Source organism: Gossypium raimondii, chromosome 9, assembly GCF_025698545.1.
Source record: "Gossypium raimondii isolate GPD5lz chromosome 9, ASM2569854v1, whole genome shotgun sequence".
NCBI lineage: Eukaryota > Viridiplantae > Streptophyta > Magnoliopsida > Malvales > Malvaceae > Gossypium > Gossypium raimondii.
In genome coordinates, this window is record NC_068573.1 from 210,756 (window position 1) to 237,225 (window position 26,470).

The 26,470-nt window shown below is 36.9% G+C and overlaps 1 protein-coding gene and 1 long non-coding RNA gene across 7 annotated transcripts; one reads left to right on the plus strand and one right to left on the minus strand.

Moving 5' to 3' along the window:
- LOC105798013 (uncharacterized) lies at positions 1-21,066 on the minus strand. Its single transcript, XM_052621510.1, has 6 exons — positions 20,783-21,066; positions 1,065-1,163; positions 872-980; positions 701-772; positions 557-562; positions 1-374 (listed from the first exon to the last, which is right to left on the minus strand). The coding sequence occupies exons 1-6, from the start codon at positions 21,064-21,066 to the stop codon at positions 270-272; spliced, it is 675 nt and encodes a 224-aa protein (XP_052477470.1). The 3' UTR covers positions 1-269.
- Positions 19,833-24,171, plus strand: LOC105798015 (uncharacterized). 6 transcript variants are annotated; one of them, XR_008189140.1, is made up of 6 exons: positions 19,839-20,091; positions 20,379-21,186; positions 21,921-21,994; positions 22,474-22,553; positions 23,247-23,348; positions 23,875-24,171. It is a non-coding gene; the product is annotated as an uncharacterized LOC105798015 (long non-coding RNA). The 6 variants fall into 6 exon arrangements; XR_008189139.1 differs by having other exon boundaries at positions 22,474-23,348; XR_008189138.1 differs by having other exon boundaries at positions 23,247-24,171.
- The last annotated feature ends 2,299 nt before the right edge of the window (positions 24,172-26,470 follow it).

Sequence of the window (26,470 nt, forward strand, 5' to 3'; positions counted from 1 at the left end):
TGTTTAAACCGCAGGCCATTCCCCTCGTAACGATTACAACTGCAAAATGAGATACGATGTCGCTGTCACATGCAGGCATGCTGATAGAGTTTTGTCCTAAATCCCCTACGATACAAGTGATGTGTACGTAGCATGAAATGAAATCATGCTCCTAAGTACTATCCATTAGCTGTTTCAATCAAGTGTAGACACAACCAAAGACCCTATTTTAACTGCAAACAGAAACAAGGAAAGAAAGGATGTTGTGCATTAAGTGGAGACACTCTATTTTAGCGCTTCTTCTTGCTTGCTTTGGATGGGGTTATTATCAGGTAGATGAACAGAACCACAATTGATATCACGGAGATTTGAGACCCATACTTAGCCATCAACCTCTGCATAAACCGAAGGTTCATATTTATTCGAAAGTCAGTAAGTAGTTTATGGGATCTGTAAATCAAACTATGAGAGACAAAAGTTAAGAATGGCCGATACTATGAATTTATCCAAATTGCAAATAATTCCAACAAATAGGCACATGCATGATTAGCTTAGCATACGTAGTAACATTTCATACCTTAGCCTTCAAGTTCCATCATGAACAGAGGGAGTTCCCAAAAAAAAATAAACAGAAAGGCTTTAGTGACGTGAGAAACAGGGAAAAGACACCGAATACTGAATAGCTTGATTGTTGGTTACTGTTAGTCCAAACAAAACTTACCCACTCAAACTTCTTCTCAGGCGGTCTTTCCTCAAGGATATCTAAGGGAAAGATTGGAGTTGAATACGCCTCCTAAAAACAAAATAATGAGTTAGATCATCAAACTCTTTTCACCCTCTTATCCCTTATATCTTGAGGGAGGGAAATAGAACTCTGTTATGAATCTCAAACCTGTTGAACAGACTTGGTGGGAATTCGGAAATATATGACTGCTGGAGCACCATGAAACATTCCTTTCCTTTTGGCCTCTAATTCAAATGAATGTGATAGATGACCACCGCTGCGGTTCATAAAGTTTTTGCAATTTAATTAATTCAATCAACACAGAACATATCAAATAGAATTAGAGGAGGGAAATACTAACGCATCAAGCTTCTGCCATGAATGTGAAGTGTTGCCATTGACAATATCAAAAGCATCTTGAGGCCAGCTATTATCAATGAGACTCAAATCATATGCCGCCCTGAAATTTTTTCCCCCACAGATAATTTCTCAAGTAAGGTAATATCCCACAACATAAAATGCACAAGAAAAAAATTCACATTTGAGTTCAAAGGAACACAGGCAGAAAAGGGGAAAATATACAATGCTAGGTCTTCATATTTACCACAGCAGAAGTCCATGAAATCTTTCATCAATATTATTCAAGCATCATATGGATCATACTCATAGAGTAAATTAACCTCCAAGTAAAATCATATAATCAACGGGGTTAGTAAACGAATTGACAGTAAAATTTGAAAATTTAAGAAACAGGCAAACTGCTAGAGCAGGAAAATTATACAAAGAAAGAAAGAAAATTTAACCATGCACGCTGAAGAAGAGTAGCAAAATTCTCTAGTCATAAAGGTTAAAAACAATGAAAATTTTTGTAAATCTTCTTCTATTTATTAAAATAATTGTAATTTGATCCCTTTTCTGTCAGAACACAATACCTATAAAATGAATTACGCTTCAAATTTGCTTCTTGTCAATTTACGTTTAATTTGAATCACCTAAAAAGAAGAATCTCTTCTCTCATGTAAATCAGCTGCTTATCAGTATCATGCAGTGTCTAAAACCACATTGTAAGTGTTGACACCATTTTTTGATAAAACGGGGTCGACTTGAGTTTTAAAAAATGAAGACAAAAATGGGAGTCGCCACCAATCCTTTTTTTAATAAGGTGTGATCGGATCACCTTGAAAAGTGGTTGTTTTTAATAAAATGATTTAATTTTATTAAAACAACAAGTTTGGTCCACGAAATTCAGAAAAACGGGTTCGGGAGTCGGTTACGCACGAGGAAGGATTAGCACCCTCGATACGCCCAAAATTGGTACCTAATTGATTACATAATGTCTTAATGTCGAAAATAAAAAATTTAAAGAAATTTAAAATACGATCCTTTATTTTAAAATGACTTGTATAAAATAGGTTGCTTGTATAAAAAAAACTCCTACGATAAAAATTAAAAAAGGATATTCAATTATTCGAATTAGATGAGGAAATTGTAACCCAATACGTTAGGGCACAATTTCTCAACATTTCAAACATTGAACATTGCCTTGGTTGTTTTTAAGAAAATCCTCATCTCGAAAAAGCAACATGTCACATCCAAAACGTTAGGACACGACATATTGAATTCCCGATAATGAGCTTTTATTTTTTTTTTAAAAGTAACCTCGATTATTTAGATTCAGCAAAGAAAATCGGAACCCAATACGTTAAGGCTTGATTCTCTTGAAGATCTCAAATACCGAGTGTTGCTTTTATTTTGAAAATTTTTTGTTCTTAATAAATTCGAGTAAAATGGATGTAAAATAATAATGGTGACAATGTAAATAAAATGATACAAGCCAAACAATAAATAATAAAAATAATCAGGCAAGATAACAAATAATTAGGAACTAAAGAAAGAGAACAAACAATAATAAACGTGCAAATAAATCAACAAAATTAACAACATTATGCAAATATGAAATATATATAAACACATATATATAAATAAAATAATGAGAATATGAAAAAATGTGTGTAAGTGTACATGTTTCGAATTATTATATATTTAAAAGTCATGTAAATGTATGTACATACATATATACATATATAATAATCATTAAATATATAAAAATACATATGTGTAGGTATATATGAGTCATAAAACGTAAAGAATATGTACAAGATATATTTTGGACGATAAAGTGTATGTAAATGTATATATTTAATAAAGGTGTATGAAAGTATATTTTATATACGTGTATTTATAAAATGTATAGAAAATATATATTGATTTACCAATACATATGGATATATAATTATAGAATATATATAAAATATTTACATATATACGTTTATGCATATATAAAAGTAAGCTATTATAAAATATGAGCAAGCATAATACATAAATATATATATAAAAAATAAAATGAAGTTGAAAATAATATAAACTACTTAATATATTAATATAATAGTAACAAATTAAATAAACAGAAAATAAAGCCAATAATAATTAATAATAGCAGTAATGATAATAATAATAATAATAATAATAATAATAATAATAATAACACTAAAATAATTATTAAACAATAAAATTGCTAAAAGAGATTAAATTGAAATAAAAACATAAATGGCGATTTCAAATAAATAAACACTAAAAGGATTAAATTGCAACACGCGCCAAACATAGAGGGACCAAAACAAGAATAAACCAAAGCCCCAAAACGCAGCGTTGAAGTGGACCAGATTGAAGCAAAAATAAAATTATGGGGCTAAATTAAAATAACAAAAAGGCAAAGACGATCGAATTGCAATGCGCTTCAAAGTCGGAGGATCACAGAAAATAGACCCTTAAACGAAAACACGCGGATCCTTGGTAGGGTCGGTCGACGCACGGATTCCTATTACTCAAAACGGTGCCGTTTTAAAATTACTATAAATACAAAAAAACACTAAAATACAATTTTAAAATCATTTTCAAAAAAAAGAGAAACTCTCTCTGTTTTCTCTCCTCAGCTCGGCCCGAGATAGCCCTACCAAAGCTTCATGAGTCTCCACCGCAGAGCCACAAGATGTGGCGGCCGGAGGTCCCAAAATGGACCCTTTCGTCCCTTTTTTGAAGCCGATCGTCCCTAGAGTATAGATCTAAGGCCAAAACTCGCGAAAGACGGACCAAAGACGCAAAAATGGGGGCTAAACCATTCGGCTTCCCCTCCTCCTGCGGCACTGGTAAGGTTTTCTTCTTCTTTTATTTTTCATTTCCCTTTATTTTTATTTATGTATATAAAACAAAAAAAAGATGAAAAACGAAAAGAAAAGAAAGAAAAATAAAAGGATTCACTTTAAATCTTTTTTTGTTTCTATATTTCTCTGCTAATATGAGTTACAAAGGTCGGAAAAAGAAGAAAAAAAAAGAGCCCCTAAAATTGAGTTACAATCGGCTTTTATAGCCCATTTTTGTTACTGTTTTTGATATATATTTTTTCCTTGCTTCTTTCTCCTTTGCAGATGCCAGTGGTGATGGGAGCAGGTGGTGGTAGGTGCGGCGTGGAGTGGCGATGGCAGAGACCAAAGGTCAAAGAGGGCGGCGCCTAGGGTTTCATCTCAAACCCTAGGCGATTTTTTATGAAATTGGGCTTGGGTGTTTTGGGCTTCGGGTTTTGGGCTGTATTTGGGTTAGTTTTAGGTTAATTATTGTTTTATTTGTTGGGCCCAGGTTTGGGCAAAATTGGGTTGTACAGCTGCCCCTCTTTGCTCGTTGTCGTGTAACGGGAATGAAGCAAAGACTAAGAAAGACCAATTTTGCCTGGTCTCACCGAGTTTTGACTTCTTTTGACGCTTCTCCTCTTCAAGTAGCTTTATCCTAGTCCACTGTGTCTCGTCGCTTGACTCCACTCCACTGCACTTCAAGGAGACCTGACTTGTAGCTTCAATCAACTTCGGGGACGAGATTCGTGGTTTTAGTCTATTCCACTGCAACGTCAGGGAGATAAGACTTGCCATGATCTGTTCTACTGCAGTTTCAGAGTGATACAGTTTGCCATCTTCAATCTGTTTAAAATGTCAGGGAAGCGAGATTCGCCATTGTAGCTTCAATCTGTTCCACTGTACCTGCTTAGGAATAAGATTTGCCGTTGTGGCCTCAATCTTTTAATTGCAATGTCAGGGGAGTGAGATTCGCCATTGTAGCTTCAATTTGTTCCGCTGCATTGCTTGGAAGTAAGATCTGCCGTCGTGGCCTCAATCTTTTAAATTACAATGTCGAGGGAGTGAGATCCGCCATTGTAGCTTCAATTTGTTCCTCTAGATCGCTTGGAAGTAAGATCCGCCGTCGTGGCCTCAATCTTTTAAATTGTAATGTCGGGGAAGTGAGATTCGCCGTTGTAGCTTCAATCTGTTTCGCTGCATCGCTAAGTAAGTAAGATCCGCCGTCGTGGCCTCAATCTTTTAAATTACAATGTCGGGGAAGTGAGATTCACCGTTGTAGCTTCAATCTGTTTCGCTGCATCGCCTGAAAGTAAGATTCGCCGTTGTGGCTTCGATCTTTTTAATTGCAATGTTAGGGAAGTAAGATCCGCTGTTGTAGCTTCAATCTGTTCCGTTGCATCGCCAATGATGTGAGACTCGCTGTTGTAGCTTCAATCTATTTGACTGCAATGTTGGGGAAGTGAGACTCGCTGTTGTAGCTTCAATCTGTTTCATTGCATTGCCTGGAAGTAAGATTCGTTGTTGTGGCTTCGATCTTTTAAATTGCAATGGGGAAGTGAGACTCGCCGTTGTAGCTTCAATCTGTTCCGCTGCATCGCCTGAAAGTAAGATTCGCCGTTGTGGCTTCGATCTTTTAAATTGCAATGGGGAAGTCAGACTCGCTGTTGTAGCTTCAATCTGTTCCGTTGCATCGCCTGGAAGTAAAATTCACCGTTGTGGCTTCGATCTTTTAAATTGCAATGGGGAAGTGAGACTCGCCATTGTAGCTTCAATCTATTTTGCTGCATCGCCTGAAAGTAAGATTCGCTGTTGTGGCTTCGATCTTTTAAATTGCAATGGGGAAGTGAGACTCGCCGTTGTAGCTTCAATCTGCTCACAGATCGCTGGAAGTAAGATTCGCCAGGCTTCGATCTTTAAATTGCAATGGGAAGTGAGAATCGATCTTTAAATTGCAATGGGAAGTGAGACTCGCCGTTGTAGCTTCAATCTGCTCTATTGCATCGCTCGAAGTAAGATTCGCCATTGTGGCTTCGATCTTTAAATTGCAATGGGAAGTGAGACTCGCCGTTGTAGCTTCAACTGTTCACCGCATCACTTGAAAGTAAGATTCGCTGCTCGCTTCGATCTTTTAAATTGCAATGGGAAGTGAGACTCGCCGTTGTAGCTTCAACTGTTCCGTTGCATCGCTCGAAAGTAAGATTCGCCGTTGTGGCTTCGATCTTTTAATTGCAATGGGAAGTGAGACTCGCCGTTGTAGCTTCAATCTGCTCATTGATCGCTCGAAAGTAAGATTCGCCGCTCGCTTCGATCTTTTAAATTGCAATGGGAAGTGAGACTCGCCATTGTAGCTTCAACTGCTTCGTTGCATCGCTGGAAGTAAGATTCGCCGCCAGGCTTCGATCTTTTAAATTGCAATGGGAAGTGAGATTCGCCGTTGTAGCTTCAACTGCTCCACGATCGCTCGAAAGTAAGATTTGCCGTTGTGGCTTCGATCTTTTAAATTGCAATGGGAAGTGAGACTCGCCGTTGTAGCTTTAACTGCTTCGATCGCTCGAAAGTAAGATTCGCCGTTGTGGCTTCAAACATCGCTCGAAAGTAAGATTCGCCGTTGTGGCTTCGATCTTTTTAATTGCAATCTATGGTTACTTCGATCTGCTCCTGTCAACTCAGGAAAGCAAGATCTGCCATCTTCATTGATCTGTTCTTTGGGGAACATGACCTATATGAACCTATTTATGCCTAGTGATTATGATAAAAATGAATCAAAATACCCTGGCTAAATGCATATGCATGAATGCAAAATGATCTTTCAATGTTTGAGTTGTTATTGCTCCTTGCTCAATAAGTCCTTATTGCCAACGCGCCCGAATGCTATCTTGTCCGGTTGGTAATGTTCATCTCTTACTTGGTCGGATTGCCCCCACTATATTCTTCAAAGTTCAACTCATTGTGATTTTCAAGGTTAAGCCCATCGTAATTTGGGACATAAAATTGAAAACCATCATCCTCCTACTGTAAATTAGGAGTACAGGATCTGAATTTTCCTGGCTATTTACACCATTTCTAGGGCGTCGCACCAAAAGTTTATGCATAATTGCAAAATTTCATTTTCCGAAGAACCTCTTCTTATCATTCGGTAATCATTGAAGCCTTGTCACCAACATGACATCTCCTCATTTTGTTCAATCATTGTTTGGACAACAAAGTTTGAAAGGATAGTCCTGACTTAGACTTTTCCCTTGTAGGCACTTTGAATTTGGTGTGCTCTAAACAACAGTCCTGTTCCAGGTTCCTTCATCATTTAGAAATTTCTAGAGTAATATGTAAAACTCCATTTGCTTAAACATTCAGTTCATTAATAGTTGTTATTTCAAATGTTTGAAAAAGATTATCGTAATGGACAAACAAAATTTTATTGGGAACAAATCTCGAAATGAATAAGTTAATCAAGATAGCAAATTTTGCTAAGATAAAATGAGAAAAGACGATGGACAAGATGGAATTTTATTAGGAGCAAAGCTTGAGATGAATACATTAATCGAGACAACAACTTTTCCCAAGATTCAAAATGAATAAGATGACGACAGGTGCCCAGGATATCGCAGCACGAGTTTCCCTGCATAAGCTTTCTGAAAACCATTCTGAATTTGATATGTGTTTAGGAATCTCTGTGGTTTTGTCGATACCCCAAGATGTCGTCTACCCTTTCCTTGTTGATTTAGGTATATCGAGACCACCACATACCCCAGATCTTGATCAAAATTTGAGCTGCTTCGATCACCATATGTCTTCTCAAAATTTGAGCCGCCTTTTTAGGTTTTCAACTCAAATCCCCTTTGGTCTCAAGGCGCCCTTTACGGGTTTTCACCTTGGCCTCTCCTTTTTTTTTTGAATGCCCTTTACAGGTTTTCACTTTGGTCCTCCTCCTTCAAGTGAAGTATTTCTTGACTGAATCTGAGTTCACAGGATTTGGCAAGTTTTACCATCCATCTCGCTCAAGATCAAAGCTCCTCCGTAAAAGGCCTTCTTTACAACATAAGGACCTTCCCAATTTGGCATCAATTTTCCTCTAAAATCTTTTGTAGAGGAAGAATCTTTTCAACACTAGGTCCCCCTCGTGAAATTCTCCGGGACAAACTTTTTGTTATAGGCTTGCATCATTCGCTTTTGATACATCCGACCGTGACGAATAACTTTTAGTCTCTTTTCTTCTATCAAGTTCAATGATCATATCGAGATTGAACCCATTCGGCCTCATCCAACTTTAGTTCAGTTAATACCTGGAGAGAAGGGATTTCAACTTCTATGGGTAAAACTGCCTCCATCCCGTAGACTAAAGAAAATGGTGTTGCCCCAGTAGAAGTCCTAACAGAGGTACGACACGCCAAGAGAGCGAAAGGTAGTTTCTCGTGCCAGTCCTTGTAGGTTTCAGTCATTTTCCCTACAATCTTCTTGATATTTTTGTTTGCTGCTTCCACGGCCTCATTCATTTTTGGGAGGTATGGTGATGAATTATGGTGTCTGATCTTGAGCTGACTACAAACTTCCGCTATTAAGTTGTTGTTCAAGTTTAGCGCATTGTCAGATATGATCCTTTCTGGCATCCCATACCGACATATAATCTCTTTTTTTAAGAATTTACTAACTGCTGACTTTGTAACATTAGCATATGAAGCAGCCTCCACCCATTTAGTGAAGTAATCAATAACCACAAAGATAAACCGATGCCCATTAGAAGCCTTTGGAGATATTGGCCCGATGACATCCATTCCCCACATGGAAAACGGCCATGGAGAAACCATAACGTGAAGGGGTGAAGGTGGTGCATGCATTTTGTCACCATAAATTTGACATTTATGACACTTTTTGGCATAACTAATGCAATCCCCTTCCATGGTGGACCAATAGTACCCAAATCTCATAATTTGTCTGGCCATTGTGAAGCCGTTGGCATGCGTTCCGCAGATACCTTCATGCACTTCTTCCAAAATTTCTTTTGCCTCGACAGCATCCACACACCTCAACAATACTTGATCTTTTCCCTTTTTATACAAAATTTCCCCATTTAGGACATAGTCAATGGCTAATCTCCTTCATGTCTTCTTATCATTTTCTGTCGCATGATCAGAGTACTCACGACTCTTCACATATCGTAATATGTCATGGTACCAAGGGTGATCATCCTTTTCCTCTTCATTGTCAATGTTGCAACAATGGGCTGGAGCCTCATAGAAGCTGATCTGGGTAGGCTTCATATCTTCTAATTTGTTCACTTTAAACATGAAGGCTAAAGTGGCCAAAGCATCTGCCATCTGGTTTTCATCTCGTGGGAGGTAACTAAAGGTGACATTATCAAATTCTCAATCAACTCCATAATCAATTTTCGGTAGCGGACCAACTTCGGGTCTCTTGTTTCCCATTCCCCTTTGAGTTGGTAAATTACTAATGTAGAGTCCCCGTATACCTCTAGCACCTTAATTTTCCGCTCTATGGCTGCCCAGATGCCCATAATGCAAGCTTCATACTCAGCCATGTTATTTGTGCAGTCAAAGTCCAATTTGCTAGTGAAATATTATCTCCACTAGGAGACACGAGTATTGCCCCAATTCCGTTGCCTATAGCATTTGAAGCTCCGTCAAAACTTAACTTCCAAGGACCATCTTCTTGGAAATCTTTCTCTACAATTGCAACATACATCAAATCCCATTTGGGAAATCGAAGTTCAATGGCTCATAATCATCCAGAGCCCTACTTGCTAGGAATTTCACTATTGCACTCCATTTGACCGCCTTCTGGTTCACATAGACTATGTCAAATTCAGATAGAAGAATTTGCCATCGGGCCATCCTTCTATTCAGAGCGGTTGACTCCATCAAGTATTTCAGAGGGTCCAATTTGGAGATTAACCAGGTCGTATGGTACAACATGTACTGTCTCAGTCTCCGAGTTGTCTAGATTAGGGCACAGCATAATTTCTCGATTGGTGAATATCTTGTTTCGCATTCGGTGAACTTCTTACTAAGATAGTAAATTGCTCTTTCCTTTCGTCCTGATTCATCATGTTGACCCAGCACGCATCCCATGGAATTTTCAAACACTGCCAAATACAGTATGAGCGGTTTGTCCAAGGTGGTGGAATCAAGATCGGAGCATTGGACAAGTAATACTTAATCTTGTCAAAGCTTTTGGCACTCCTCATCCCATACTCCCGGATTATGTTTCTTAAGGAGACGAAAGATGGGGTCGCATTTCTCCGTTAACTGTGAAATGAACCTGGCAGTATAGTTCAATCTTCCTAGAAAACCTCGAACTTCATTCTGAGTGCGCGGAGGAAGCAATTCTTGTATGGCCTTGACTTTATATGGGTCAATCTCAATCCCTCTTTCACTGACTACAAATCCTAGCAACTTTCCCGATCTAGCTCCGAAAGTACATTTGGCTGGGTTAAGCTTTAGTTGGAACTTTCTTAACCGTATAAAGAGTTTTCTTAAGACTTGTATATGCTTCTCATCTGTTCTAGATTTTGCAATTATGTCATCCACATAGATTTCTATTTCTCTATGCATCATATCATGGAAAAGGGTCACCATGGCTCTTTGGTATGTGGCTCCCGCATTTTTCAATCCAAATGGCATCACTTTATAGCAGAAAGTTCCCCATAGGGTTATGAATGTAGTTTTCTTCATATCGTCAGGATGCAGCTTAATTTGGTTATATCCCGAGAAGCCATCCATAAAAGAAAATAGTGAGTGTCCCGCCGTGTTATCTACCAGAGTGTCGATATGAGGCAAGGGAAAATTATCCTTTGGGCTAGCTTTATTTAAGTCTCTGTAATCTACACACATTCATACCTTCCCATCTTTCTTAGGGACGGGTACGATGTTGGCTACCCATTCGGAGTATTTAACTACTTGCAGGAATCCAGCATCGAATTGCTTTTGCACTTCCTCTTTTATTTTTAATACGACATCCGCCCATTCTTCGAAGTTTTTGCTGAATGGGCTTGCAATCCTCCTTTATAGGAAGACGGTGAACTACGATATCAGTACTTAATCCAGGCATATCTTGGTATGACCATGCAAAGACATCTTTTAACTCTCAAAGCAACTCAATAAGATCTTGTTTTACTTCTTCAGCTATGCATGTGCCAATCTTCACCACCTTTCCCTCTTCCAGGATCATCGTCTCTATCGTCTCTTCGTGAGGTAGGATTTGTTTCTCTTCCTGCTCTACCATCCTCAACAAGTCCGGAGATAGATTGCAATCTATGTTATCTTCAAAATCTTGAGATTCCTCTAAACACATATCTCGTTCAAAAGGGTTCTCTAAGTTCATAGTAGAGTCATTCATGTCATCGATATCTTGGAACCTGTTATAAGTACCAAAGAATGTACAAGGAATGTATGAATTTAAGGATTCTTATTTAGTATGGCCATGAATGAAAGAATGGTTTGGAATATAAGCATCCAAGATGACTATTCATACGAAAGAATGAAAAGAATTTTAAAAGAATATATACTTAAAAAGAAAATGCGAAGATATATTTCATTGAAGTCACAATGTTCAAATATAAGCTCATTTCAGTTCACAAAAGGTTTTCATTTTCTCTAGGCTTAAAATAATTAGTATGTTTTGAATATTACTCTGGAAAAGCTCTAAAAACTTCAGGTATTTCTTCTGCAGTCCAATTGTTTAAAACACTCCCAGGTTCAAAGGGATAAATGCCTGATGTACTTCCTTCTTCAGATTCTTCTTCAAATATGGCATTGATGTTAAGGTTTCCTAATATTTCCTTTGTGGTCTTCCTTCTTGGAGTCCTCAGTCCAGAATACATAGTTCCTCCAGATACGAAGGTCCTAGATATGTGGGGGAAAGACATAGGTTCCCAATCAACTTCTTCTCCATTCAAACGCGCCTTCCTCCTCTCTTGTCTTTTCTCTAACTCTTTCCTTCTTTGCTTAGCATTTGGTTTAAATCCTAAACCAAAGCGGTCCTGTTTGTCCTTCACCATTGGTGCCTCTATCCTTCCTTGAAGGCATTTTCCCAGTCCTCTTCCAAGCACAGCTCCTTTCCCAACTGTCATTTGTAATCCCATCTTCGTGGCTCTAGACACGCTGGGCATTGGGATCCTCTTTCCCTCAATATCAGAGGTCACATTTACAAACTCTAAGGATCGAAAGGAACATTCGATTGCCTCCTCATCTGTTCCCAAATATGGTGCGTCACTGGTTACCGATGCAATGATGTCTTCCTCAGCGTCGATCGTAATTAACCGGCCTTTTGTCACTAATTTCAACTTCTGGTGCAATGATGAAGGCACCGCCCCTGCTGAATGAATCCATGGTCTCCCCAGCAAGTAATTATACGAAGGCTTGATATCCATCACTAAGAAATCCACTTCGTATGTATTCGGGCCAATCAAGAGGGGTATTTCTATTCTTCCCATCACCTTCCTTTCGGTACCATCAAATGCTCTCACTATATTTTGGCATGATTTCATGTGGGAACTATCCACCGGTAACCTATTTAAGGTAGATAGGGGTAAAACATTCAAGGCTGATCCGTTATCAATTAGCACTCCTGCTAACGTATACTCCCCGCAGCGAGCAGTGATATGTAATGCTTTGGTGGCTCCTCTTTCTCCCGACGGTATTTCATCATCATTAAAGAAAATGAAATTGTCAGCACTGATATTGTTAACCAAACGGTCCAACTTATTCACTGAGATATTGCTAGCAACATAAGTTTCATTTAGCACCTTAACCAACGTATTACGATGTACCTCTGAACTTAGAAGCAATTCAAGCACCGAGATACGAGCTGGTTGCTTATGTAATTGTTCTACCACGCTGTACTCACTATGTTTTAAGAATTTTAGAAATTCTTTAGCCTCATTTTCAATTCAGTTGGTTGACACGTGTCTCAATTTTGTCTGCTTTTGCTTCTCCCAATTCAACCGCTAAGGCTTTTCCTTTTCCAGATTCCACTCTTGCGTTTGCCGGATCATAGCATTTTCCACTTCGTGTATAGAATCCTTCATCCTCTCCTGAAGCATTTACCAAGCTCTCCTCTCCTGGCATTGTTACATTGCAGTCGTAATTCCAAGGAACCTTTTTGCTATCCTTGTAGGGAAAGGATACAGGTTTCTGGATTATGACCTTTGGTGCTATTTGTATTCCATATTCTCTGCTCATTGGTTTTGCAATAATCACCACCGGGTGATTAGCCTTTTGGGCTTTCCCCGTATATCCTTCTTCTGTAGCATAAACCTCTCATTCTTCTAGTCCCTTAATCTCTTCATAAAATTCCAATTCTTTGTTATCCATTAAGTTTTGCACCATGGTTCTGAACTCGGTGCATTCTTGGATGTCATGGCTTTCTTCTGCATGGAATTCACAAAACTTCCTTGCTCCTTCAGGCCTTTCTATTGAACCTTGCTTGATGAGACCTCTTTTCATCATTTGTTTCCAAACCCATTCAAGGGGGGTCTTTATCTCTGCTATGTTGGCTTTGACTCTCCTTCCTTCATACTCAATTATTGTATTTACCCCTTTATTATCATGGTTGGGCAACGGATTCTCTGCTACATTCGGTTCTGATGAGTCACCTATCTTTACGATCCCCAAATTGATAAGTCTTTCAACTAACTTCTTGAATGCAGTGCAGTTTTCAATCAAATGCCCCTTGGTCCCCGAGTGATACTCGTATTGGGCGTTTGCATCATACCACTTAGGGTATGGGGGTTGCATTGGTTTCAGGTAATATGGAGATACCACATGTGCATCGAATAAGTTCTGGTACAATTCCCTATACGTCACTGGGATGGGTGTGAATTGAAGTCTCTCTACATTTGGCCTTGGATTAGATTCCTGTTTCAAAGAACCTTGCCGATTAGCGGTTACTGCCCTGGCTTGTCCCACCGTGATTGTGTTAGAATGGTCCTTGTTAAATATGCTTGTATTGTTTATCTCATGCTCTTTTTTTCTTGGTGCTGACCTTTTAGTACTTTCTCCCGCTTCTATCTTGCCGCATCTTATGGCATTCTCTATCATTTCTCCAGACACCACTATGTCTGAAAAGCTTTTAGTGGCACTGCCTAACATGTGGCCGAGGAATGGAGCCTTTAGAGTATTGGTAAAAAGCATAGTTATCTCTTTCTCTAACAGTGGTGGTTGAACTTGTGTAGCCACTTCCCTCCATCTCTGAGTATATTGCCGGAAAATCTCATTAGGATTCTTTTCCATGTTTTGCAATACAATTTGATCGGGTGCTATATCCATCACATGTCTATACTGCTTCATAAAGGCTTGTGCCAAATCCTTCCATGAATGAATGTTGGCCCGACTTAATTGGTTGTACCATCTAGCCGCTGACCCTATCAAACTGTCCCAGAAGCAATGAATCAGCAATGGGTCATTGTTGATGTATCCCGTCATCCTCCTACAAAACATAGTGATATGGGCTTCGGGGCAACTGGTCCCGTTGTATTTTTCAAACTCCGGCATTTTAAATTTAGGAGGGAGCACCAGATCAGGTACCAGGGTCAAATCTTTAGCGTCTACTCCTCGATGGTAATCGGTATTTTCCATGGCATGAAACTTCTCTTCTAACCATTTACAACGATCTTCTAATTGTTTTGGCAGGTCTACTCTTGTCTTCTCTATTTCTGCCGTGTCGTCGAGATCTGGAACCACAGGATTAATAGGATTATCCTCGAGATTAAAGCCTGAACCTGTTGGGAAGTTCATCGATGCTGGGGCACCAACTTGGTATTGGGATCTAATAGCGACAGGTACCCTCTGTGGGTACACCCCTGGTTGCGTCTGGACATTAGTTGGGGCGAAACTTGGAGGGTAGGCAGGGTCTTCGTGATCATCCCCAGAATTTACCGCGGGGCTCTTCCCCTTATCGTGCCCCCCAGCCGTTAACTGTTTTAATTGATTCAATAATTCTCTTTGGGATGCTTCCATATCTTGCTGCAGTTTGGCTAGTTTTTCTTGCATCTGAGCTTGCATCTGTTCTTACAATTGCTCTAATTTCTCTAGTCTTTGATCCATTTCTTTGGTTCTCCGACGAGTACCGTAATGATATCTAGTTGACAGATTTTCGTTGATTTCCAGGGTAGCTGTCATTAATTAGAGCTCTTATTATTATTATTATTTTTGAAACTTTAATGCATATGATAAAATGAAATGCAGATGAATGAATGCAAAGAAAAGGCATTGATTCTAATTCAATTTCATTAGAAAAACTTAGTTAGAAAACAAATTTCTTTACATAAAGTGGATTACATATACGTCTTTTCCTTTATGCTCAAAGCCTTAACCCTATTAAGGAGCCAAGCTAACTCTCGACCCCGACTTGACTCTGATTCATATTTCAAACTCAGTATATTGGCCTGAACCGCTAAGGTTTGCAGATGGTCAGCCACTTCCCGCACTTGAGTCACAGCTTCGCCCATAACGTAATCTCTATCTCTAATCTGACTTTGAAGATGATGGAGCTGCTCTTGGTACTGTTCATTACGTCTTTCAAGAAATTCTACTCGTAATTTAGAATTTCGCAATGCGTCTTCAAGTTCTTCTATCTTTTCCTTCAATTCTTCACTCTTGCTCAAACTTGCTCTCAGCTCGATCATAGAGTTACGACTACAGCACAAGTGAAGTGACCTTTCTAACTCAGCTATCTGGGCTTTTAATCTTGCTTCTTCATTTCGGCATTCTAACAAATTTTTCTCCAAAACGCTTTCTCGAGCTCGAGCGTCTTGAAATTTCTTTTCCCACTGAATAACTTTGGCCTTTTCTTCTTTGACCTCCTGTCGCCATTGCTCTGATGTTTTACCTAAACCCGCAGTTCTCAGTGACAAACGCAGCTTCTTATAATCTGTTTTTAGACTATCTAAATCCTGTTCAGCCTTGTTCTTCCCTTTCCTCAACTTTTCAGCTTCCAACTTGTGGATATCGACATCTAGTCCCAAACGCATCTTTTCCTCTTCTAGCTGCTTTATCTTCCTTTCCAATTCCAAACTTCATTTTTCAAAGTCCTGTTTGATGATCTCTAATTCTGATGGAACTATTTGCAAATGCTCCTCTATGGATCGAACGCAATCTTCTCTTGGCCCGGGGATATTATCATTAATCCTCTTACTTCACCATCCATGATACTCGAGGGTTGTCATCGCACCCACAGTAAATCGTTTCATCCGATGAGTTTGCCTCCAAGCATTGGTCATCTCTCGAATCTTCTTCTTGTAACCATCATCTTTATACGAAAACTCGCACTGAGCTAGTCCTTGGGTGGCAGGCACGAACTGTCTTGACCCATATTGTTTCAGTACCATCAATGGCACATAGCCAACAGCTCCCCAAATCCCAAGTAAAGGGACCCAGTCGAAATTCCCACATCGATACAAGATTTCATCGGGCACCATCCAAGGAGCTTTCCATTCAACATCTTCATCTTTGAGATTTTGAAGAATCGCTATCCATCTTTCCATGGTAATGTTGTCACGTCTTGGCATGGCTGCTAATTCCTTTAATGGAGAATAATTCTTAGAAAATACTCGGTAAGAGACTTTATCCACTTTCCAGAAGTGATTGTGGAACCATACTAACAAGAGCTGTGTACATCCAATGAATCTTCCTTCCCCCGCGCTTCGGCACGCACTTAAAGATCTAAATGTCTCGGCCAAAATTGCTGGAACAGGTGTGACCCTCTTGTCCAGTCGATCAAACAAATCAGTAACTGCCTCGTCTATATATCCCAACGCTCTAGGGAAAATCATCAGCCCATAAATGCTCAAAGCAAAAACATCGACTTTTTTCTTCGTATCAGGATGAGCTAAAATCAAATCACGCAGACTTCTCCAGGGAATACATTTGTTTTCTCCTTTTTGTTTGACCCGTGCTGAGACCCATTGCTCACTCATTCCCAAGATGTTCACTAGCTTCTTCACAAAAGTCGGGACATTGACGGCTTTAGAATAGACTTTATTTGCCTGAAACCTTGGGCAACGCAGTAAGGCTGTATATTCCTCTATGGTAGGCACCAAGTCTATCTCCCCAAAAGTAAAATAACTATAAGCGGGATTCCAAAATTGGGCCAGGGTTCGAAACAAATGCTCGTCCACGTTAATATCAAGCAAATAAAGCAAGTCACCATAATTAGAGTAAAACAATTGTTTGACTTCATCATCCCACTGGGCCCATATTTCTTTCAACTCCCGGAAATTATTCTAAGTTACATTGATATAAGTGAAGTCCGATAACTCTGATGTGTACCCTTCCGTCAAGCTGTCTCCTTTCTCGAGTTACATTTTTTCTGACCATATTCGGACAACCGCATTATCTTCCACTTTATCAAGAAATTCACTTTCCATGATTAGCTTTCTATCTAGTAACCGAATGTGAATCAACGGCTTTTATAATGAAATGCCATGTATGCCATACAGTCAAAACAAAACACAATAAATCAGTATAAGAATAAAATCCAATACAAGCAATAAATAATAAAGCACCTATTTAGGTATATACTAGGGGTTTGAAGTGATTCTACCTAGGGTGGATTCCTAGAGTTCACTATATGTGGTTTGACTTATAAAGTAAAGGTACCCGAACCAGCAGATTCCTCGATCCTCACCCATTATAGGCTTATATGGACCGAGTTCGGTTCAGGGGAATACATTTCCCTATGGCTGCACGGAGATGAAAATCTCATGAAGACATAGGTACGGATGTATCCCGAAAGCGATCCACTATCCTGCACGGAGGTGAAAACCTCACGAAGGACTAGCTTCTCACTCCCACTTAAAGGGTGTGACCAACGGTCATACAATGCAATGCAAAAGATGCCAAAATTTAAACAAACAGAGCAATTATAAACCACAATGATGAAAACTATAAAGAATGAAATGCAATGAAAGGATCGTAAATTTAAACCAAATTTTCAATTTTCGACAAAAAGACAAAAAATAATCAACTTGTGGCTTGACTCTCTTATTTAAAATCCCCAGCGGAGTCGCCAAGCTGTTGAAACCATTTTTTTTTGATAAAACGGGATCGACTTGGGTTTTGAAAAATGAAGACAAAAACGGGAGTCGCCACCAATCCTTTTTTAATAAGGTGTGATCGGATCACCTTGAAAAGTGGTTATTTTTAATAAAATGATTTGATTTTATTAAAACAACAAGTTTGGTCCACGAAATTTAGAAAAACGAGTTCGGGAGTCGGTTACGCACGAAGAAGGATTAGCACCCTCGATACGCATACGCCCAAAATTGGTACCTAATTGATTACATAATGTCTTAATGTCGAAAATAAAAAATTTAAAGAAATTTAAAATACGATCCTTTGTTTTAAAGTGACTTGTATAAAATAGGTTGCTCGTATAAAAAAAAACTCCTACGATAAAAATTAAAAAAGGATATTCAATTATTCGAATTAGATGAGGAAATTGCAACCCAATACGTTAGGGCACAATTTCTCAACATTTCAAACATTGAACATTGCCTTGGTTGTTTTTAAGAAAATCCTCATCTCGAAAAAGCAACATGTCACATCCAATACGTTAGGACACGACATATTGAATTCCCGATAATGAGCTTTTATTTTTTTAAAAAAAAAGTAACCTCGATTATTTAGATTCAGCAAAAGAAAATCGGAACCCAATACGTTAGGGCTTGATTCTCTTGAAGATCCCAAATACCGAGTGTTGCTTTTATTTTGAAAATTTTTTGTTCTTAATAAATTCGAGTAAAATGGATGTAAAATAATAATGGTGATAATGTAAATAAAATGATACAAGCCAAACAATAAATAATAAAAATAATCAGGGCAAGATAACAAATAATTAGGAACTAAAGAAAGAGAACAAACAATAATAGACATGCAAATAAATCAACAAAATTAACAACATTATGCAAATATGAAAGATATATAAACACATATATATATAAATAAAATAATGAGAATATGAAAAAATGTGTGTAAGTGTACATGTTTGAATTATTATATATTTAAAAGTCATGTAAATGTATGTACATACATATATACATATATAATAATCATTAAATATATAAAAATACATATGTGTAGGTATATATGAGTCATAAAACGTAAAGGATATGTACAAGATATATTTTGGACGTATAAAGTGTATGTAAATGTATATATATAATAAAGGTGTATGAAAGCATATTTTATATACGTGTATTTATAAAATGTATAGAAAATATATATATTGATTTACCAATACATATGGATATATAATTATAGAATATATATAAAATATTTACATATATACGTTTATGCATATATAAAAGTAAGCTATTATAAAATATGAGCAAGCATAATACATAAATATATATATATAAAAATAAAAATGAAGTTGAAACTAATATAAACTACTTAATATATTAATATAATAGTAACAAATTAAATAAACAGAAAATAAAGCCAATAATAATTAATAATAGCAGTAATGATAATAATAATAATAATAATAATAATAATAATGACACTAAAATAATTATTAAACAATAAAATTGCTAAAAAGAGATTAAATTGAAATAAAAACATAAATACTGGGCGATTTCAAAAAAAAAAACACTAAAAGGATTAAATTGCAACACGCGCCACACATAGAGGGACCAACACAGTAAATAAACCAAAGCCCCAAAACGCAGCGTTGAAGTGGACCAGATTGAAGCAAAAATAAAATTGTGGGGCTAAATTAAAAATAACAAAAAAGGCAAAGACGGCCGAATGGCAATGCGCTTCAAAGTCGGAGGGACTGCGCGCGCAAAATAGACCCTTAAACGAAAACACGCGGATCCTTCGGGTCGGGTCGGGTCGACGCGCGGATTCCCTATTACTCAAAACGGTGCCGTTTTAAAATTACTATAAATACAAAAAAAAACACTAAAATACAATTTTAAAATCATTTTCAAAAAAAAGAGAGAAACTCTCTGTTTTCTCTCCCTCAGGCTCCGGCTCCGGAGATAGCCCGGCCCAGGCTTCCGGCGAGTCTCCACCGTAGAGCCACCGTATGTTGCGGCCGGAGGTCCCAAAATGGACCCTTTCGGTCCCTTTTTTTGAAGCCGATCGTCCCTAGAGTATAGATCTAAGGCCAAAACTCGCGAAAGACGGACCAAAGAGGCAAAAATGGGGGCTAAACCATTCGGCTTCCCCTCCTCCGGCGGCACTGGTTAGGTTTTCTTCTTCTTTTATTTTTCGTTTCCCTTTATTTTTATTTATGTATATAAAACAAAAAAAAGAAGATGAAAAACGAAATAAAAAACGAAAAGAAAAGAAAGAAAAATAAAAGGATTCACCTTAAATCCTTTTTTGTTTCTATATTTCTCTACTAATATGCGTTACAAAGGTCGGAAAAGAAGAAAAAAACCCTGAAATTGAGTTACAATCGGCTTTTATAGCCCATTTTTGTTACTGTTTTTGATATATATTTTTTCCTTGCTTCTTTCTCCTTTGCAGATGCCAGTGGTGATGGGAGCAGGTGGTGGTAGGTGCGGCGCGGAGTGGCGATGGCAGAGACCAAAGGTCAAAGAGGGCGGCGCCTAGGGTTTCAGTCTCTGAAACCCTAGGCAGATTTTTTTATGAAATTGGGCTTGGGTGTTTTGGGCTTCGGGTTTTGGGTTGTATTTGGGTTAGTTTTAGGTTAATTATTGTTTTATTTGTTGGGCCCAGGTTTGGGCAAAATTGGGTTGTACAGTAAGCTACAAAGAGAAAGTGATAACTCGAAATCATACTCAAAATTAAAGATTATTCAAAATGTAGAATTTTCTCTTAGGTTGAAAAATCAGAGGTAGATCTGGATAAAAGCTATTAGGGAAGAAAGAAAAGATAGAAGAAAAAGGGAAAGGGAAAGAAAAACCCACGTGAAGCCTTGGTTGTAGATGTCGACGGAAACGGAGACGCGTTCGGCGCCGGATTTGAGTCTGTTCAGCGATGCCTTCTTGTGAGCGATGATGAAGGGGGCGTCGCCGGTGGCGGTGGCGGTGGCGGTGGCGGCTGAAACCAGGAAAATAATAAAGAAAGCCTTGATGAGTGGATTTCCGATAAGTGTCGCCATGAGTCTGCCGGAACTGGTTACATTTATGTTTTTCTCTTCAATAAGAAATGAAAAAATGAATTTAAACAGGCGACACCAGGGTTCGTTCATAACATTGAGCTGCCCAGAGAATGAGAATCAAAATGTCTGCGGGCCGGCGTTGTTTTATTTGCAGGGCCAAAGTCGAAAATTATTTTAGGGGAGGAAGTTAAATTCTATATGTTTACCATGGTAAAAATATAAATTTATCATTTTGATATTTATATTTTATAATTTTTAAAAAATTAAATTAAATTTTTATTAATTTTAGGAGGTCAAGTGTAATTTTACCTTTATTAATTTAAATTTTTATAAATTTTAAAGGAGTCTTAATGGAATTTTTTTATCTTAGGGGGTCGGGATGTAACAACCTGTTTTTTAGTGATGTTGGAAACAGTGGTTTCGGGGCCACCAAATTCATGAGAAAGTTTATAAGTATTATTATTTAATATTTACGAGTCAAATGTGGTTTTTAAAAAGGTTTTTGATTTGATAAATTATAGTTTATAAGCAATTTATTAAGTTTAAGCAGTATGACCCTAAGGTCAAGTGGTTTTAGAAAATGAGGTATTGGGACCTCGTTTCTATAAACCGAGCCGTAAATATTTTTATAAATATTTACGGAGTGTTATTAAGGTGGTATTAAATTTTCGTTGAAAAATTTTAACATTTCGATAGTTAATTAATTAAAAAGACTAAATTGTAAAATATATAAAATTTAATCACTATTTGATTTGAGTGATTAAATGGTTAATTGAATAAGGAAAAGGGACTTAAATGGTAATTAGACCATTCAAGGTGTTAGTGGACAATAATGGACATGAATTTGATGTTTTATTTAATTATTAACTAAGGTTAATATGGTAATTTGATAATTATATTAAATTAAAATAAAACAAAAGGTTAATTGGTTATCATCTTTTTAGTTTTCTTCTTCATCAACCGAACCTCCATGAATGTTTGAGCTGAAGCTTTAGGCCATGGACAAATTGCTTGCATGGTATGTGATTTTGGCTCCAATTTTAATAATTTTTATGTTTTTGAAATCGTTGCAACTAGGTCTAACTAGTTCGTACCTTTGATTTTGAAACTGTTAAAGATTTTGAATATTTCCATTGATGAACCTTGTGATTTTAGATGTTAAATGATGAATTTGAGATATTAGTTGTTATTTAAAAGTATTTTATTATGTGATTTGTGATGAATTTTCTGATTAGGGACTAAATTGTTAAAAATGTAAAAATAAAAGGATTTAATATGAAATTGTTGCATGAATAGGCTGTTTTAGATACCTTGAGTATTCGGCTAGACTCAATTTTGGGTAAAAATGGTTAATTTGCATGTTTTGGGATCAGGGATTAAATTGAATAAAAGTAAAACTTTAAGGGCAATTTTGTAAAATATTAAAAATGACTAAATTGCATAAAATGAAATTTTTTATTGTCTAAATTAATAGATTTAATGAAATTATTAATGTAGATCAAGATCGGGTGGAAAATCAAGGAAAATAAAAATTACCAAAATGCCCCTGAACTTTGGTATTTCTACAATTTAGCCAAGTAAGTTTGTATGAACTGTATTCTGTATAATCTTGATTAAATTGAATGTCAATATCTGATATATTGTGATTAAATCAATATATATATATGTTAGTATGCAATTTATTGTGTTATGAAACGACATAAATCTAATTATGTACGACGATTACCGAGCCCCATTTGAACCTTAGGAATTCGTAGGATACAAGTGACATGTCATTAGGATTTACATGATTCGGGTGCTGGTCCTGAACGTCTTACCGATGGTTGAGGTCCGGCATGTGTTGCGGATACTCCACAGCTCGTGTAAGCAACATCGTATAGCTACGTTTCGACCCACAGCTCGTGTGAGCATGCCCATTTTCACAGCTCATGTGAGCATTATGATTTGCAGCTCGTGTGAGCATTCTGATTTACAACTCATGTGAGCATATATGTATAGGAATTGACGGATTACAATTATATGAGTTAGCACACTATGTGTGAGCTATCTCGAGTATCTAACAGTATTCTAAATGGTTCAACGGGCATTATTCAGATAAGAAATGGTAAGAGAATGATGTGTATTATGACATGTACATATATGAACATCCTTGATATGATGATACATGGAAATTATGTAAGTTGAGATGAGTAATAAACTTAAGTGTTACATGTTGAATTTATATGAAATATGTTCAAGTATGCTAACATGTGTTGTTGTTTGATACTTAGGCATGTGCCAAGCTATTGGTTGAATGGTTTTATGTTTACTTATAAGTTGCATTGAAATGGTAAAAGCCCAAATGGAAATGTGCTTGTGTTCATGAAAGAGTGGTAAGATTTTAATTATGAAATTTCTTATGAAATGATTTATCATGTGGTTAATTCCCAAAAGAGCTATGTTTAAATGCACTAGCTTATGGCTATAGTTGATTATATGCTTATGTCTTCTGTGTTATGCATTTGAAACGGGTGTGGAAAGGTAATGAAATAGTAAGTTCATAGTTGAAGTGTAAAATGATAAAAAAAAAGGGAATGATGAGTTGAATTGATGTTGTTATTTAAGTTAAGGAAAGTAAATGAATGGAAAGTAATGAAATGCAAATGAAAATAAGAAAATTTGAAAGAGTTTAAAGTTATTTAAAATCCTACTTTGCTAGGGATGATATGTATATGTGATGCTGTGGGTTTAGTCACTTTGTGAGTTGTTGAATATGATTTCATGAATCTTGCGATATCGGTATAGGATTATTCTTGATATGTATAAATTTCGTATTTGAAATGGATTGATATGACTAAAGTTTATATGAGCTTACTAAGCATTCATTGCTTATGTAGTTTTCTTTCTTTTACTTTTTAGATTATCGGAAGCTCGATCGGGTTGGAAGCTAGTCAGAAATCCATCACACTATCCATCGTTTATATCAACAGATTTTGATGCTTTATTCATGGTTATAATGGCATGTATAGGTGGACTATGTTTAATGCTTAATTGATGAGTTTGGCATGTATATGTCATTTTGGTTTATGATTATGGCATGAAATGTTGCCTTGGGTTTGAGGTACTTAAAGTACTATTGATGTCTTATTGGTTGTGGTTAATATGGTCAAATTGATGCATGTTTTGAAATGACCAAATTTGGTATATGTTAATGTATCTTTAAATGGCCAAACTGGTATGTGATAAATTGATCTCAATATAGTCAAAATATAGTTTATTTTGGAAAGGTTTTGAACAAGATGTGCATAATGTAAATATGGTATTTAAATGTTGGTTGATTGGTACTATTGGGAAGTGGTTGGTTTATGTCATTTAGGTGGTTATGTTAACATGGATGGATGGTCTTTTAATGGTTGCTATTTTTGGCATTTTGGTGCTTAAGTGATGGTAGTTGGAATGGAGAATAAATATGGATGCTATGAAACGTCGTTTTGATATGCTTGAATGTTGTCATTAAGGTATGGTTTGATATGGAAATAGATAGTGAGTATTTAGTAGATAAATGGCTAATTTGATACATTTGGATGTGGTTGGCATATGACCAAGTTTGCTAAGGTTTAGTGATGATAGTTGTTGAATGGTCAATTTGGTATATTTGAGTATGATTGGTATGTGAACATTGTGGTAAATGTTGGTATAGAATTAGTACAAATGGTTCGTATGTGTGAGCATGTTTAAGGTGAAAGAAATGGCTTGAAATTGGCCTATTTCTCGCCCACACGGCCTAAGACACGGGTGTATGTCTCAGCCGTGTGTAAGACATGGTCACGCGACACAGCCGTGTGTCCCCTATAAGTTTTTATAGGCTGCATTTCGAGAGTTACACGGCCTGGCACGTGGGCGTCTGGCTTGGCCGCGTGAACCAAGTTAGAGAGTTACATGGGCACAGACACGGGTTGGGACACGGCCATGTGTCCCTACTTCAAATGCCCACACGGCTGTGTAACCCCTGCAGTATGAATTTTTCTATCTTTTGCCATGAAATTCTAATTGTTTTCAATTTAGTCCCGAACCGTTTCTAAAGGGTTTCTAAGGTCTCAAGGGTCGAAAAAGGGACGTTATGCATGTGTTTGAATGAATTATGATGTGTTCTATAAATGATTGTAATCAAATGTTTTAAGTTAAAAGTTTTTGGTAATACTCTGTAATCCTATTTCGGCGACAGATACGGGTTAAGGGTGTTACACGGAACCCTTACCACCCCATGGCTACGCTCCTGGTTTTGTGCTTTGATGAATATACAACTTAGCTAAATTGGATTAATATAACCTGTTCAACTGAAAACCAAATGGTTTGACTGTCTCTTACTATTTTTAAATTTCCTATATTTGGAATTTAAATTTTTTATTTTTTATTTTAAAGAAAATACTTTTTTATTTTTTCGATTTAAAATATAAATCTAAATGGTTAACTTAATTAAATTCTTTTGTTAAATTTAGTTTTATTATACTGTTGCATGTTTATCAAGTGACTATTAAATTTATGCATATTTTAACTTATTTAAATGAACTTTTCAAAATTACTCAAATCAATTAAAAAAAAAAGAGAGCGAGAAGGTGGGAATTGAAAAAAAGATTTTATCTATGTTTAATTTTGGAGGGTTTATTCATATTTTAAAATTTTGAAGGATTTAATGAGACTTTTCCAAAATTTTAAGAGAGTTTAATATTTTTTTTTAATTATAGTTGGATTTTTATTGAAGAAATACTAGAAAATAGGCTAATAGCCCAAAAACAAGAACAAACAGCTAACACAAAAAATTCCGCCAAACAAAAAAACAACGAAAACATAAACCCAAACAAACAAACAATTAAATGAAGTAAAAAACAACAAAAGAAGTCATAATCATAAATGGAAGTCATTTCTAGTAATTTGGAACAACGATTTCTTAGAAATCCCTTTTTCCATTTAGGTAGCTTTGTGTATCTTATCAGAAACTTCTTCCAATCAAGCTAACGGTTAGCCAGTCACTGGAAACCCTAGCATTCGTTCGTTGATCTCCACCGATTGTTCAGCATAACCAGGTATTGCGTTACTTAGATAAAATTCTTCCCGTCTTTTAAGACCTTTTGTAGCCAAAATATGGGTCGATTTGTTCTCCTGTCTCAATGCATGTTTAAAGACACATTTTTCAAATCTTTTGCTCATAGATCTGATGTCAGATATGCAAGGCCTGATTTCTGATTTGTCTTCTCTATCTCCTTTCATCTTCCTGATTACTGTCAAAGAATCACCTTCAATCTCCACCATAGGAAGATTCACAGAAAAACCTAGTTCCACAACCTGCAAACATGCAACAACTTTTGCCGCAAAGGAAGTCGGTATGTTTGCATGTAAGGAAACTTTTGAATGTAGGACTTTGACGTAGCCATTTCTGATGGTAATGCCTGAACTTGACATGCTCTCTTTTTTATTATAAGTTGCATCAAAATTAATTTTTACAGTATGTGCTTGT

Excerpts from the sequence above, each read along its gene's own strand:
- LOC105798013 (XM_052621510.1), bottom strand. The coding sequence starts at position 21,066 with ATGAACGAACCCTGGTGTCGCCTGTTTAAATTCATTTTTTCATTTCTT. Across the intron at positions 1,164-20,782 it reads ATCTACAACCAAGGCTTCAC|GGCGGCATATGATTTGAGTC; the intron begins GTGGGTTTTTCT and ends AAAAAATTTCAG. Across the intron at positions 981-1,064 it reads TCATGGCAGAAGCTTGATGC|CGGTGGTCATCTATCACATT; the intron begins GTTAGTATTTCC and ends TATGAACCGCAG.